The sequence below is a fragment of the Macaca thibetana genome, chromosome 7, assembly GCF_024542745.1.
Source record: "Macaca thibetana thibetana isolate TM-01 chromosome 7, ASM2454274v1, whole genome shotgun sequence".
Classification (NCBI taxonomy): Eukaryota; Metazoa; Chordata; class Mammalia; order Primates; family Cercopithecidae; genus Macaca; species Macaca thibetana.
In genome coordinates, this window is record NC_065584.1 from 70,888,232 (window position 1) to 70,905,574 (window position 17,343).

Below are 17,343 nucleotides of genomic sequence, written 5' to 3' on the forward strand. Positions count from 1 at the left end.
TCACCACTCCTATTCAACATAGTGTTGGAAGTTCTGGCTAGGGCAATTAGGCAAGAGAAAGAAATCAAGGGTATTCAGTTAGGAAAAGAAGAAGTCAAGCTGTCCCTGTTTGCAGATGACATGATTGTATATTTAGAAAACCCCATTGTCTCAGCCCAAAATCTCCTTAAGCTGATAAACAACTTCAGCAAAGTCTCAGGATACAAAATTAATGTGCAAAAATCACAAGCATTCTTATACACCAGTAACAGACAAACAGAGAGCCAAATCATGAATGAACTTCCATTCACAATTGCTTCAAAGGGAATAAAATACCTAGGAATCCAACTTACAAGGGATGTAAAGGACCTCTTCAAGGAGAACTACAAACCACTGCTCAGTGAAATAAAAGAGGACACAAACAAATGGAAGAACATAGCATGCTCATGGATAGGAAGAATCAATATCGTGAAAATGGCCATACTGCCCAAGGTAATTTATAGATTCAATGCCATCCCCATCAAGCTACCAATGAGTTTCTTCACAGAATTGGAAAAAACTACTTTAAAGTTCATATGGAACCAAAAAAGAGCCCACATTGCCAAGACAATCCTAAGTCAAAAGAACAAAGCTGGAGGCATCACGCTATCTGACTTCAAACTATACTACAAGGCTACAGTAACCAAAACAGCATACCAAAACAGAGATATAGACCAATGGAACAGAACAGAGTCCTCAGAAATAATACCACACATCTACAGCCATCTGATCTTTGACAAACCTGAGAAAAACAAGAAATGGGGAAAGGATTCCCTATTTAATAAATGGTGCTGGGAAAATTGGCTAGCCATAAGTAGAAAGCTGAAACTGGATCGTTTCCTTCCTTCTTATATGAAAATTAATTCAAGATGGATTAGATACTTAAATGTTAAACCTAATACCATAAAAACCCTAGAAGAAAACCTAGGTAATACCATTCAGGACATAGGCATGGGCAAGGACTTCATGTCTAAAACACCAAAAGCAACAGCAACAAAAGCCAAAATTGACAAATGGGATCTAATTAAAGTAAAGAGCTTCTGCACAGCAAAAGAAACTACCATCAGAGTGAACAGGCAACCTACAGAATGGGAGAAAATTTTTGCAATCTACTCATCTGACAAAGGGCTAATATCCAGAACCTACAAAGAACTCAAACAAATTTACAGAAAAAAACAAACAACCCCATCAAAAAGTGGGCAAAGGATATGAACAGACATTCCTCAAAAGAAGACATTCATACAGCCAACAGACACATGAAAAAATGCTCATCATCACTGGCCATCAGAGAAATGCAAATCAAAACCACAATGAGATACCATGTCACACCAGTTAGAATGGCAATCATTAAAAAGTCAGGAAACAACAGGTGCTGGAGAGGATGTGGAGACATAGGAACACTTTTACACTGTTGGTGGGATCGTAAACTAGTTCAACCATTATGGAAAACAGTATGGTGATTCCTCAAGGATCTAGAACTATAAGTACCATATGACCCAGCCATCCCATTACTGGGTATATACCCAAAGGATTATAAATCATGCTGCTATAAAGACACACGAACACGTATGTTTATTGTGGCACTATTCACAATAGCAAAGACTTGGAATCAACCCAAATGTCCATCAGTGACAGACTGGATTAAGAAAATGTGGCACATATACACCATGGAATACTATGCAGCCATAAAAGAGGATAAGTTTGTGTCCTTTGTAGGGACATGGATGCAGCTGGAAACCATCATTCTCAGCAAACTATCGCAAGAACAGAAAACCAAACACCGCATGTTCTCACTCATAGGTGGGAACTGAACAATGAGATCACTTGGACTCGGGAAGGGGAACATCACACACTGGGGCCTATCATGAGGAGGGGGGAGGGGAGAGGGATTGCATTGGGAGTTATACCTGATGTAAATGACAAGTTGCTGGGTGCTAACGAGTTGATGGGTGCAGCACACCAACATGGCACAAGTATACATATGTAACAAACCTGCACGTTATGCACATGTACCCTAGAACTTAAAGTATAATAATAAATAATAATAATAATGCATTGCATATTTCAAAGTTGCATAAAGATTAGATTTTAAATGTTCTCACTACAAAAGGTTCGTAAGTATATGAAGTGATGGATATGTTCATTAGCTTCATTCAATCATTCCACAATGTATACGTGTATCAAACATCACATGGTGCCCCATAAACATATAAAATTATTATTTGTCATTTAAAACTGAAATAATTTTTTTAAAAAATAAATAAGATCAATTTAAAAAATTATCATCATGGATTCTTTGGACTGGAAGAGTTCCTTGTCTGTACAGTAAATTTTTAAAACCTTATCCTCTACATACCACTGAAATGGAATTCCATGATTGTAGCAATTTTATTCTTTTATATAATTTAGTTTCTTTTTCAACAAAGATTTATTGAGCACTGCTAGGTGCCAGGCATGTTCTGGGTACTTAGTGCATATTGATGGATAATACGAAGGTCTCTGTTCTCATGAAGTTTATTTCTATCAAAAGAGACATATAGGAAACAATAAACACAATTAATAGATAAATGATATAGTAAGTTTAGAAGTTGGTACACACTAGAGAGAAATGAAAAAACAGAGCAGCATGAAGACATTTATCAGTGCTGGGCTAAGGAGGAGCAGGTCTGTGTTAGAGTTGGTTGGGGTTACTCTTGGTCCACGTGAAGGGTGTTGACCAAGTGGAATGTAGGGGAAGAGCATTCTAGGCAGAGGGAACAGCTAGACCAAAGGCCTATTACTGAAGACCTGGCAAGATTGGGAAACAGCAGAGAGACCAGTGTGACTGGAGTAGAGCCAGTGGAGGGGAGAGTAGTAAGACAGCAGGTGAGAGGAGTAATGAAGCTGGGGTTACAGGTAGCTTTCCTCTGAGTATAATGGAGAACGATTTTTGACCAGAAGAATGACATGAAATAACTTCTAATTTAAAAAGATCACTCAGGCTGTGGGGTGAGAACAGACGGGCGGGATCAAAGGTAGATGGAGGATACGTGTTAAGGGCCTGCTACAGTTGATCTGCTGATAAATGATAATCATGACCTGAACCAGAACGGGAGAAGTAGAGGTTGTGAGGGATGGTAGAAATCTAGATATATTTTGAAGTAGAGTCAAAGAGATTTCCAGATAGATTCAAAGAGGGTTGTGAGAGAGACAGAAGCATCCAGAATGATTCTAAGGTTGAGCATGTTGTTTCTGAAGGGGATAGAGGTGTGCAGGGTCAGGAATCCAGTTTTAGACTGAATATCTAGGCTACTAGATATCCAAGCAGAGATGTCAAATAGGCAATCGGATATTTAAATCTAGACTTTGAAAGGGAAGTCTGGACTAGAAATGGAAATTGGTGAATTTTTTTTGGCATAATTGAAACCATGGATTTGGATGAGATCACCAAGAGAGTGAGTGTAGGTAGAGAACTTCTTCAGTGGGTTTCAGGTATTTGCTGTAATTTATTCAGTGGGTATATAAAGATAAATGCTCCCTCTTCTCAAAGATTTTATCATTTGTTTTGGCTACACAGGTTTTTCACAACCTAGAGATACCATTCACATAGACTACAGTGTCTGGTGTTGAATACTGCAATGGCTGGGGAATTGGGGAGCAGTGTGGAGAGACAGAGTATCGTATGATAAATGTTATTCCTTTTTTTTTATTTTTTTGAGATAGGATCTCACTCTGTCACCCAGGCTAGAGTGCAGTGACATGATCTCAACTAACTGCAACCTCTGCCTCCCAGGTTCAAGTGATTCTCCTACCTTAACCTCCCAAGTAGCTGGGACTACAGATGCACATCACCACACCTGACTAATTTTTGTATTTTTTGTAGAGATGAGGTTTCACCGTGTTGGCCAAACTGGTCTGAAAGTCCTGGTCTCAAGTGCTCCACCCACCTTGGCCTCCCAAAGTGCTGGGATTACAGGTGTGAGCCACCATGCCCAGCCAGATAAATGCTATTCTTGATATATGTGATACAATGTAAAACGATTAGTGCATGCAATGGAACTATAGAGAAAGGAGCAGTGAATTGACTTAGTAATAATAAAGCAGAGTAAATTTAGAATACTCTGTTCTCAAATAATGTATCAGAACAGAACAGTGTATAATAACATTGTATATAGTAAAATAAACCGTGCTAAAGGATCATTCAACATTGATCCTTGTTTATGGCTACTAATTTGGGTCACCCAGCTTGTCTTCTACATCCCTTCTTCCTATTGCTGAAAAGGTTACTAAAGCCCATTGCAACACTGTTCCTGGGTAAAGGTTGAGGTAGAGTGGGAAGGAAAGCACAGGAATGACATCAGCATTCTACATTTCTGTACCTATGGGTTCCATTAGGAGTTGGCAGGGATGAGGTATGTTCCACGGTCAATCAGTCCATGTATGTAGTTACACACTCACTATTGTCTCTTTTCTGTGACCTAGGTTGTAAAGTAATGGGTAGAAAAAAGGGGCGGGGTGGAGATCTTCTGCTTTACGTTGTAAGCATTTTAAATCTCTGAAATGAAAAAGAACAACCTCATGTTTTCTGGGAAGTTATACTTTTGATGTGGTTTTTCTACTCCTAGCTCATAGGAAAAAGGATATTGTTGAGTTATGAGATATCTATCAGTGGTCACAGGCAAAGTTGGTGACAATTTTAAGAACTACTTCCTCATGTGTACACACACACACACATACACACACACACACACACACACATATTTACATTTTAAATGGTCTTTACTTGCCAGAAATCAGCCTTGTGACTTAGGGCAAGTCATCTCAAATATAAAGAATACGTAGGCCACAGATGATATAACATTTTAATTTTAAAATTTTAAATGATTGTCTGTGTTTTCTGTCATTAGTTTTTAATCAGAATTATAACATAGTTCCTCAAAGAAGGTAGACAATTTGGGATACATGTAAGCAGTTATGTAAGACTAGAATTGATGCAGAACATAAGTAACATTTCACACTGTCAACAGCAACACTAAATTACTAGGCCTGAACCATATTTTTATGCATATTGCTATTTTCTGCTCAATGTCTTCCCTTTACATGTGAGGCCTTTCTCAATGTGTCCCTTCTGTGCTGAGCTTTGAAATCCTTCAGCCTTTCCAGCATCCTTGTTGCAGCATCAGGCTGTGTTCTCCAGCACCTAGCACGTCACTCTGCATGCACACAGTTCTCAAAACAATCATCTGTCAATCTATTAGGTGCCGATTGATTAGTTGTTTTCTAACATTTACATAGCAGGATATATGATTAACAATATCATACTTCTCTATTCAGGTACTTACTGTGCTTTATTTATTGTCATTTTATGAATGTTTCTCTGTCCTTATCTGCTTATTTATATAAGGTTCAAACTAATGAATTAAATCCAGAATAAATAGCTGCCAGTTCAATTTGTCTTGAGAATTAGCTGACATAATGGCATCGGCAGAAACCCTAATCAGCATTAATTTATTTATTCATCAAATGCTTATTGAGCATACTGAGTACCAGCCATTGTGCAAAGTGGTGGGGATACAAACATGGAGAGGGCAGATGGAGTTTCTGTCTTCATGGAGCTTCTAGATAAGAAAAGAAACAGTGGTAGTGTCACACAATGATACAAGTTCAGGGAGCTCCTGTATCAGAATTAGATTAGCATATGTGGTAGAAAACCCAAATCACAGTAGTGTAAGGAAAATAGAAATTTTTCTCCAACATGAGTGTCTGGAGGTAGATAACCCAGAACTCCACTATGTCTATGTTGTTGCTGTGCTGTGTGTGGCCTCTATGCCCAAAGTTACCTTGTTGTCTAACATGGCAGCCTGTGTCCATATTCCACCAGTAAGAAGGGAGAAAGAGAAGAGCAGTCTCCTGCTCTTTAAAAAACTTCCCAGATGTTGCTCAAACCACTTTCCCTTACATCCCTTTGGCCAGAACTTAGTCGCATGGTGATGCTGAGCAGCAAAAGAAACTGGAAAATGCAATATTTATTCTGGGTGGCCAGGAAGAAGAGGGGATGCCTACCAAGAGGACAATTAACCATCTTTGCCCCAGGATTTCTGGGAAAATGGTTGCTTAAATTGAGATCTGAGGGTTAGTAGGATTCTCAGAAGTATATGTACATGTGTCCTTATAGAAGAAAAACATTCCTGAGGAAAGAGAAAGTTCTAGGAATTGAACACTGAGAAGAAACTGTTCTCTCACCAATCATGATTAATCATTGTGTGACAATGTTTGCACTTTTTCTTTTTTTTTGGAAAACAGTGCAGTGCAGGTTATTTCAGAGGAAGGTGGGGGTAGTGTTAATGATCAGTGAAGTTTTGTGGTTGAACAGGCAGGAGATCTTCTCAGAAAAGATGAAGTCTGGGAGAAGGGTTTATGACAGGGTGGTGTTAATCTTTTCTCAATTTTGGCTCAGGCTCAGGCATGTACTTGAGGCAGCTCAAAGGCCAGGACATTCAGGGGCTATCCCAAGGTAAAGTTCAGGGGATAACCCATGGATTTTTGTGCCTGTGGTAGGGTCAAATTACCAGTTTCATTCAAATCTTAGAGATATAGTCATGCTCACTAATATGACATGAATCTGCAGAAACAATGAAATCATTTACAATATATTAAATTTACAGTATCAGTCTGCTTTGGGACTTTTCTAATTTTTATAATGTTCAGCCTTATAAAATCAGTATTTGGTCTAGCTTAAACAAATCTAATAGTAATTCTTATTTACTTGTTATTGTGATAAATCAGCAGTTGCCTGAAATAAAAGTAACATATGGAACATTTTTAACTTTCTGAAATGTAGTGTGTTATTTGAGAAAATATACGTTTTTATGCTTTTCTAATTATTTTCATACTGTCATTTGGTTACATTTTGATTCTGCTTTCTATTCTCAAAATGAATGGAAGTTACAAATAGTCCAGCTCATTTAAAGTTAAGCATGACTTGAAGACATTTTATCTCTAAAATGACTTTTTTCTGGTTTTAAGATCAAACACCAAATTTAAATCTAAAATCAGCTAGAGAGTCTAAGAAAAGCACTGATCTAAATTTATATTTAGGATCTTATGTATTTTTTTTCGTATTCCTTCTCAAATACTATGAAGTTATAACTTTTTTCCCCAGAGAAAGTATTTCTATGGTTGGTGGTTGGCAATACAATTTTTATATCATGCATGAGTAGGGGAGATTGAACCATTTAATTCCACTGTGGCTGGTGAGTTTAATAAATGCCAGGTTGGTAAAAGCAACACTTCTAGGTTGTATTTGTCTTGAGATCAGTGTGTCTTAAAATCGCAATTAGGATGGATTATTAAATGGAAGCTGATATTTCAGAGTCATCTTCTTTTCTATGTTAGACTTTAATTTTATGAGAATAGAGAAAGTATTAAAATTTGTGCTCACTAGCTCATTATTTAGTTTGTGCCTTCATACTAGGTCATAGAATTGTCAATAGACACATGGTACCATTCGGTTTTTTGAGGTCACTTCTAGGCCTATGTAACATGATTAATCTGATTCTATTTATATGGTTATCTTCATAAATAATAATCAGGGTCTCACAGTCTTTAGCTGTCTGTGGAGGACAGCAAGCATCCGTTCCCACTCTGAGTGAATCCAGATTTAACTCTGAACTCTGATGAAAGTCAAAACTTCCATATAATTTCCAACATTTGTGTTCTCTCTGCCTGTAATGCATTTTATCACTAACTTAAATTCTACAAATTATTTGTTTTGATTAAAAACAACAGTGAATAAATAATCACACAGAGATCCTGGACCAAATATGTTATATTTGACCATTTAGGTCCCATTTTCCTTTTGGTCAGTTCACAGTTTTGCAGGTAGTTTCGTAGATGGCCATTGACTCTCAGATTTAGAGGTACGTGGGACCCCAAGACATCTATGCTATGATGAGAGACAGTGCTTTTACTGGTAAACTGTTTACCAATGGAGAGAGGGCTGGGACATCAGTGCTGTTGTGCTTGCATGTGAATACTGTGATTGGGAGGACTGAGGGGATTAAAGGGAGGGGATGGGTAGATCATTGGGAGAGCACATTAGCAGAGGTCAATAACACTCCTCTGCTTACAACGCCTCGAAATGTCTTCAGTAAACATGGAGTACACTGGTAATAAGAAAAAACAACCAAGAGCTATTAAAAACAGAAAATCCTTCAAGGGCTCCTCGTGGTGTATGGGATAAAGCCGAAGTGCCTAAATGTGAACTTGAGCCTCACCTGCACACTTGCAGCCTCATCTCTTGCCATACCCTGCCTTCAACCCTAGGCTGCTGTAATGTTCAAGTGCTTCTTGCCTCTTTTCTTCTTTGTTGTGTGCAATATCTTTCCTCTATGCCTCATGCTCATGCTGTCCTCTCTTTGCCTTGAATCCCTTTCCCACCCCTCACCTTATCCCATGCTAGGTCAGGGGCCTCTCTCTGATGTGCTCCCATAAACTCTGAGCATTGCACCTCCTTCCATGCATTACTATTTGTTCTTATGTGTCTGTTTGTTCCCCTCACTAGACTGTATCCTCAATACCAGACACATAGAGGGTAACCAGTGCAAGTTCGTCAAGTGAATAAATGAGTGTCTTGGTGCATACTAGGGGATTGAAAATAATTTTAAATAATCACAAAAGTATAATCATCTTATCGATTATCTGTTTACTACCAGAAATGTGCATTAGCACATAGAAAACTGAAACAATTTTGCAAATAAACAGATTTGTATAATAAATTTATATTATAAATTATATTATATTATAAATTTATAATATAATTATATAATTGTAATTATAATATATACTATATTATATATTATATATATTATAATTATAATAGAATATAAATTATGTTATAAATTTATATTATAAATTTACATAATGTGGTCTGATTCTCCAAGTCTTGCTGTAAGCTTTAATAAGTTGTTGCTATTGTGGGTTCTTTTGGTAAACTTTTTGAGAAATGTACCAACTAGTGCTATTTGGTATGTGTTTTTTGCTTCTACTCTAATGTCAAGTCAGTGAGAGGAGTTTTGTATACTTGTTTTGGTAAACTGATTCTGAGTATCTTATTTCCTTGTGTGCATGAGGTGCACAGAAGTGTACTTAATGGATTTCTGCTACAGTGTGTGGTAAGGATGCTATTTTTAAAGTCTGAGTTCCCAGAGTAAACTTTTTAAATAGGATTAGGGTTTTATCTCATAACTAATATAATAAAGCTTAAATTAGAATTATAAATAATATATGTATATGTATGTTTATGTTTGTGTATATATATATAATCCCATCATGGGGGCAAGACCCTCATGACCTCATTTCATATATATATGAATATATGTGAGTCAGATTCAAAAACAGCAACAAACATAGAATATTAGACCTCAAAGTTATTCTAGGCCATTTAATCTTTTGCTTTACAGATAAGGAACTGATGTCATCATGGGTAAATGATGATTCCCTGAAGGTACCAGGACAAAAATTCTGGTCACCTGATTCTTACTTTGGGGGTAAATGTGAATTCTCAAGCAAGGAGAAGTATGTGGAGACTTTACAGTTGGCAAGGAAGATTTCTACTCATGCTACCTTGAGAAACAGGGCTTAATAATAAAGCTAAAACGGTACCTAGAGGCTTTGCTGTTGTGTCCAGCAATCCTGTGGCCTCTGCTCACCTGAGCCTGTCTCTTCCTGTCTCTAGGCAATGAGACTCCAATTGGGTCCTTGACTTGGGAAGCCTTTGGCACAAACATCCATGTTGGATCTTATTAGTTGTAGCCAAAGTAAGACAGTTTTGGTCAATACATAGGACTTTGCAACCTAGAGCACGCATCTGCAGGGAAAACTTCCTAAAGCTTCTGTAGAAGCAAAGGGAGCCTTCAGGTAGGTTCAGGCCCTTTGAGCTTTCTGGACCTGGTCAGTATGGGGAGGAAAAGACATTTGTGTGGATAATTATGGGATGGGGAAGATAAACTACATCATAGCTAAATTCAAGCTGAGTTAGTTTATAAATGGAGGTAAATGCTCTGCCTATAAGAAACTACTCACAAATACTGTTGTGTGGCCTTTGGGCAAACAGTTGAACATTATCAACCTCAGTTTTCTTATCTTAAAAGAAAGATAATAATGATACTTACCTTGTCCACTCGTTGTGCATATCAGGACCATGTATGTTAAATGATCATCCATATGTAGATAACTATTACTGTTATTACCTCTGTAATACCGTAAGAATGACTACTGTAATTATTTTTATAACTACTAGTACCTAACACTACTGTATTACTCCTATTGTTACATGCCAGTAGTTTGTATTATAATTGAGTAGTCTGCTCAGTTAGACAATAGGAGAGAGAGAGTTTTACAATTTATTCGCCAGAAGCTATAGTTCTTTCACTGTGCAATGGTTAAGATCAGGGCTTTGTGGGAATTAAAGCTACTTCCTAGATGTAACATCTTAGACAAGTTATTTAACTTGTATGCTTCAATGATCTCATTTGTAAAATGGGGATAATACATTCTATCACATAAAGTTGTTGTGAAGATTAAATGAGGTAATCTAAGTACTGTTTAGAACAATGCCTAGCACACAATGATCTCGCAAGAAATACTCTCTGTTAAGCTATTAATATATTGGTATGTGTTGTATTTTCATAACTACCTTGGGAGAGAAGAAGCATCATTATCTTTGTTTCATGGATGCTGAAACTGAGGTTTCTGATTTGCTATGTTTACTAACATACCAAAGCTGGGAGAGATTCAAAGAGCCCCCTGCTCTTCCTTCCTCCTTTTCTTTCCTCCCTTCCTTCCGTATATCCTTATTATTGGGCTGGAATGGGAAGCCATAACTCCCACCCAGTTGATTGCAATTAGCACGTCTGATTGTTTTTTAAATGTTCTTTCCCCTCCAGCCCTACCTCCCTGCCAGAGCACTTGTAAGAAAGTACCCACTCACATATCTTATTCCCACTGAAATAAAATCATATTATGCTTCTGTCTTTTGCCACTAGCCTATTACTATTAGCTGTCATATTCGAAGTCCCAAGTTCTTTATCTGAACCCGCATACTCGAGAAATCGACAGGATCAAGGAAATAAGAACCAGCGTTTACATAAGTGTTTATTGGACTTTTCTTTATCATCTTTCAGGTCTTGTAGAAATTTGCCTGATGCACCCCCTAGATGTGGTGAAAACCAGGTAAGGTTCTGCATGAACAAGTTTTATTGACTTTGGCTAATATCCAAATTAAGATCTGTCAGAGCACTAAATGCTAGGACTTGTCCCAGGTCGGTAGCTTCTCTCTATAATGGCAGTTATATTTGCTTCTAAAGAAAGTACTATTTGACAGATAAAATGTGAACAGTGAAAAGCATTTCTGGATAAAGGTCATCTGAAGTATGTAATATTTTACTGCCTTTACATGACAACCATAAGGCATGATTTGTAGCTATACTGGTAATTGAGGTAAATTTATCAAAATGATGTAAAAACTAAACTTTATCCAGTGGATTATGACAGCACATTTTCGTTTGGCATTGCATAACAAATCTCTATTTAATAGTCAGTATTTTGGTATGAGACTTCAAAATTTCAAGTAAGTTTTTTACATAGTGCTTAAATAATTTATTCCTATTGCTGTTTGCCAATGCAAAATGCCATATTTTCAGGAAACTGCAAGGGCATAATATGGTCAATGCAAGCCAGGGCAATGTATTAAATCTATTTACCAAGAAGGAAAAAAAGAAAAATAACAAAACTTTGTGGGGATAATATGATCTAGAGCATTTTTAAAAAGTTAAACCTGTGACTGAATTACTGAACTTTCTGTTTTTTCAAATTGGAAGCTCTTGGAGTCTAGTGAAAATTTCCATTTATTTGCACTATATGAAACCCAAGAGCACCATGCTTAGGTTGGGGCCTAACAGCCAACAATGCTATACAATAATGGTGGTTAAAGAAACGATTACTGCCTCAATTAGGAAATATTTGATAATTCAGGCTGGTCACTGGATGGACATGTTACTTACTCTACCTAAAGATGCAGTGGAATCTTAGGCTGGTTGCTGAAAGCAAGAGAAGGTGACTGTGGCATGCAAAAATAGTATTACTATTCTAATAGAGGTAGAGAAGATGGGAATTTGGCTTCTGTCTTAGCTGGAGCTGCTGTAACAAAATATTATAGACTGGGTGACTTAAACAACAGACGTTCATATTTACAGTTTTGGCGGATAGGAATTCCAAGATTAAGGTCTTGGTTGATTCAGTTCTTGGTGAGGGCCCTCTTCCTAACTGTAGAGGGCCTCCTTCTTGCTGTATCCTTACATGGCAGAGAGAGAAAGTTCCGGTGTCACTTCCTCTTCTTATAAAGCCATTAATCCCATCATGGGGGCAAGATCCTCATGACCTCATTTAAACCTAATCACCCCCCAAAGACCTCACCCCCAAATACCATCGCATTGTGGGTTAGGGCTTCCATGTACACATTTTGGAAGGACACAAGCATTCAGTTTGTAACAGCCTCAAATCACTAAACTCAAAGAGAAAGAAGAAAACAAGGGGCCCTGCATGGTGGCTCACGCCTGTAATCCCAGCACTTCGGGAGGCTGAGGCAGGTGGATCATCTGAGGTCAGGAGTTCGAGACCAGCGTGGCCAACATGGTGAAACCCTGTCTCTACTAAAAATACAAAAATTAGCCGGGCATGGTGGCACACCCCTGTAATCCCAGCTACTCGGGAGGCTGAGGCAGAGGAATCACTTGAACTCGGGAGGTGGAGGTTGCAGTGAGCCGAGATTGCTCCACTGCACTTCAGCTTGGGTGACAGAGCAAGACTCCGTCTCAAAAAAAAAGAAAACCACAAATTATATTCAAATGCAAGATATGTGCACCCCTGGGCCATCTTTATTACAAGATTCCAAAACAGAAAGCAGAACTCCCTGGGATTTCCCTCTTAGATTCTGTGTTAACCTTCTTTGAGAAGCCAGATTATTGTTGCTAATCTCACTGAGAAAATAATCTTTTTCATTTAAGGGTAATTTCCTAAATTAGTAAACTGTTGCAATGAACATAGAGGAGAAATAAGAGTGATTTAATCCAGACACAATATTAGAATATGGTCACTCATTCACTCAATGCTTCATTCATCCACTCAACAGATGTGTATTGAGCATCTAGTGTGTGTGGGTTTCAGGACAGCTCTGCCCTCAGCGAGCTCACAGTCTGATTAGCTAATTGAGATCTCATGCCAATGAACTTCAAAAGCTGTATCATTTTGTTGTACTGGAATTGAACTGAAAATTTCTTGAAGTGGATATAACAAGTTACTGGGGCTTTATGTCTTCTTTGCTACATAAATATTTTCATTAAAATGGCATTCATTCATTAGAGTTAGTCACATGACTTTGCCTAACTTCAGCAGGGAGGAAGATACAGTCCTTCCAGGTGCTCTGAAGGAGAGGGGAATTGGATACAGGGTGGTATTTGACCTGCATAATGAAAAGTATGTTGAATAAAGACTCACAATCATAGAGTAAACTGAAAGGCACAAATATGGGCAACTGACATTGCAACAGAAGTAGAATATGCAAGATTGGAAGGATTTATCACCCAGGCACTAACAGAAAGGTGACATCAAGTGGGCAGAAGCAGACCACATGTGGGAACCTCTTCACCATCACATTACACAGGAGATGACTGTGTTTCTAAATAGAAATAAATTCATACCCAGGTAAGAGTGTTGATCGTTTACAGAGTTTAAAAAATCCACTTGAAAGAGGAGTTTGGAAGTAAATTTTTAGAACCTGTTGTTATTCATTCAGCAAGAAAAAGATTAGGTACAAATAGAACCCCAAAATAAGCCTTGACTCCAAGAAGTAGATACATTTATTTTGCCATATTCCAGCACGTGAGATATTGTGGAAAATGAGCCATTTCCATATTTGGATTAATTCAGTATACTTCTCCTTAATTAATAAAATCCAGTAAAAAAAACTGTGACATAAGGTTTGGCTTCATGTATCCCATGCCCCACTTTGACAATGCCTGCCACAACTTAGAATACAGTACTCTCGGAATACTGTGTCATTTAAAAAGTGATCTGCTAAAATCACCAATGCTAAGTGGTTTCATGTATTATCTCTTACAGTTTATCATTTATGTTATTTATTTTAATATTTATCAAAATAGTACATGTATGTTGTATCAAATTCAAATAATACTCCAAGCCTTGTGTCAATTAAGACAGGCTAGGTTACGTGGCTGTAATATCAACAACAAACTTTAAATCTCAGCAGATTACAAAAACAAAGATTTTGTGTCTGATACAACTGGGTATCTTCATCTGTCCAGGCTGCATTAACAAAATATCATAAACTGGGTAACTTATAGACAACAGAAATTTATTTCTCACTGTACTGGAGGCTGAGACGTCTAAGCTCAAGGTGCTGGCAGGTTTGATGTCTGATAAGGGCCTGTTTCCTGGTTCATAAAGGGTGCCTTCTTGCTGTGTCCTCACATGGTGAAAGAGCAAGGCATCACTCTAGGGTCTCTCTTATAAGGACACTAATCCCGTTCCTGAGGGCTGTACCCTCATGACCTCCTAAAGGTCCCACTCCTGATGCCATCACCTTGGGGGGTTGGATTTCACCATATGGATTTGTGGCGGGGGCGGGGGGGGGGCACAAACATTCAGACCGTAGCCAGGGGACACTCTGCTCAGACTGAAAGAAGCTCTGTTTGAACACGTGCTCTCCCCATCCCTGTGGGAGGAAGAATACAGCTGAACGGTTTCACCCTGGTGGTTAGAGCTCTGACCACATGTGTCGTTTTCACCCAACCTATCATTAGGAACTAGCCACTTGACCACACTTAACCAGAAGGAGAAGAAATATGATACTCCTACTGGCCTGAAGGAAAGGACATGGTGTCAGTGTGCCATAGGCATGTCTTTTCCAAGCCTTGTAAGCATGAACGTCGTTCCCCTACTATGCCCTCTCCACCCACCAGTTCCCATTCCAGAGGTAAGGACCTTTGACTTTTAGCTGATTCCATTGTAATTCACTTCAACATTTCTAAATATTATACTTATACTGGTTGTATTAAGTTGAACAGTGTCCCTGCCCCAATTCGCATCCTTCCCAGAACCTCAGAAGGTGACTTTATTTGGAAACAGGGTCTTTGCAGATGTAATTATTCAACTTAAGAGGTGGTCATATGGAATAGAGTGTGCCCTAAGTCCACTATGACTGGTATTCTAAGAACAAGGAAAGAGACTCACAGAAAAAGACATGCTGTAAAGATGGCCAAATGCCATCTTCTTCGATAGCAGAGATTAGAATTCTGCAGCTACAAGACTGTGAATACCAAAGACTGCTCACAATCCCCAGAAGCTCAGAGAGAGAGGTATGGACCAGATTCTCCTTCAGAGCTTTTAAGAGAAGCCAACACTGATGACACCTTGATTTTGGACCTCTGGACTAATGAACTGTGAAAGAATAATTTTTTGTTGTTTTAAGCCACAGGGTTTGGGGTAATTTGTGATGCAGCCCTAGGAAACTAATACACCACTCTTTCTTAATTTGTCAGCTTTAAATGTTATTTCATATGACATCTAGAATTACACGCTATCCCCATTTCCCCTTCTTACATCTGTCCCATTATTGATCCATAATCAATTGTTTGCATTATTTTTACTTCACTGCTGAACCAAGTCGTGCTCAAGGATTTATTTTTCTGGAATTAATTATTGCCTCATATTTTCATTATTTAGTTCTCTATAAGGCTATTGTTAATTGCAATGTCTTCCTAAATGTTTCTTCAGGTTCCTTTTCCCTACTATTTCCACATTGTCAAACTCTTAGCAGATAATGTGGTGGGGCTTGTTGAAGGTGGGGTTTTGGCAATTACTTGGCTTTTTTGTTAGGTCCTCTCTCATCTCTCTTCCAATATCAAGATTTAAATGTCTTTTCTGGGGATACTGTTTCTCCAATGAAGAATCTTTCAATCAAGATTGTGTGTGTTTGAGGGTCCCACTGTTAAGGACGAAAATATTCTTGTCATCCTCTTGTTTCTGGTATGGGGTCGCTTTCCTGCCCTCCACTGCCCTCCAGTCTGAAGCTGCTCTTATACAGTCTCCAAAGAGTAAGCCTCAAGTCTTTAGGGTGAGGTGGGAGAGAAAGCATACATGGACTTTCAAGCAGTGCTCTTGCTTCTGGTCACATATGCCCACTTTTCAAGTTATCTGGTACCTCTGAGGCCTGAGGCATTCCAGGGATATCCCAGGGTCTTTCCTGGCAATCCCTTCTTTAGGTACGTAGGGTGCAGCCTTCTCTGCCCTGCTAAGGCAGTGACCGTTCCTCCATCCATTTCCATCTTGCAAAAATGAGTTGACATTGCATATTCACTGTTACTTCCTGCTCCATCCTCTTTGTCCCTATGGGTTTATACTTATTTATAATTATTATTATTTTGTTGCCTGTGTTAGTCATGGCCCAACCAGGAGAATACACCCACTCTGAGTATTTGAAACTATGCAAAGTCAATGCAAGGAATTCCAGAGGTAAAGGCCTTTGACTTTTAGCTGATTCTGTGTAATTCACTTTGATATTTCTAAATATTATACTTATACTGCTTTGTATTGAGTTGAATGGTGTCCCTGCCCCAATTCTGTCCAGATTGTAGAAATGCTAAGTAGCCAGCAAAGGACTGTGAGGCAACCTAGAGATTAGCAATAGCACCACCACCCCAGGCTGAAGGGACCAAAGGAGGAGGTGGTGTTGTCAGAGCCCAGGACCTGGCAACACTGCTGGAAGCTAGAATCATGGTAGGTCTGTCTAGTGGAAGATGGAGCCTCAGGGCGCAGCCACTGCCTGCCTGAGGTAGAGAGGGATGGGAGAAGTCCTCTGCTTTCTCCCTTCTCTCCCTACCTTCAGAATCCCACTCACCAGTGCTCCTATTTGCTGAACCCTGGGAAGTCTGGGAAACCAGCCTTGCAGAGGTCAGCCCCTTCACTTTACAGAGCAGAGCAGGACAAGGCAGGAGTGAGAAACTGATTTGAAGATAAGCAGAATGGGGACTGACATACTGTTGTTTTTGAAGAGTTTGGAGAAAGCACTAAGAGAAACATGCATTTTCAGTTCAGCATATTGAATTGCCAAGAGTCTTTCTTCAAACACACTTTGTATTTTAAAAGGTGGTTAGAAATTATCATGGATACATATTTTATGGCAAGATTCCAGGCACTGTGGCACTTAATATAGGAAAAAAGTTTATTCTGCTCCATGCAAATATGGCACCAGGGATAGACCTACTGTTA

General features: G+C 38.7%; 1 protein-coding gene across 1 annotated transcript in view; it reads left to right on the forward strand.

The window, feature by feature from the left end:
• SLC25A21 (solute carrier family 25 member 21) overlaps window positions 1-17,343 on the forward strand; it is a 506,446-nt gene that overhangs the window by 289,232 nt on the left and 199,871 nt on the right. Inside the window, exon 2 of the mRNA XM_050799224.1 lies at window positions 11,181-11,229. Coding sequence (XP_050655181.1) covers window positions 11,181-11,229 — 49 coding nt within the window. The remainder of the gene's footprint in view (window positions 1-11,180; window positions 11,230-17,343) is intronic.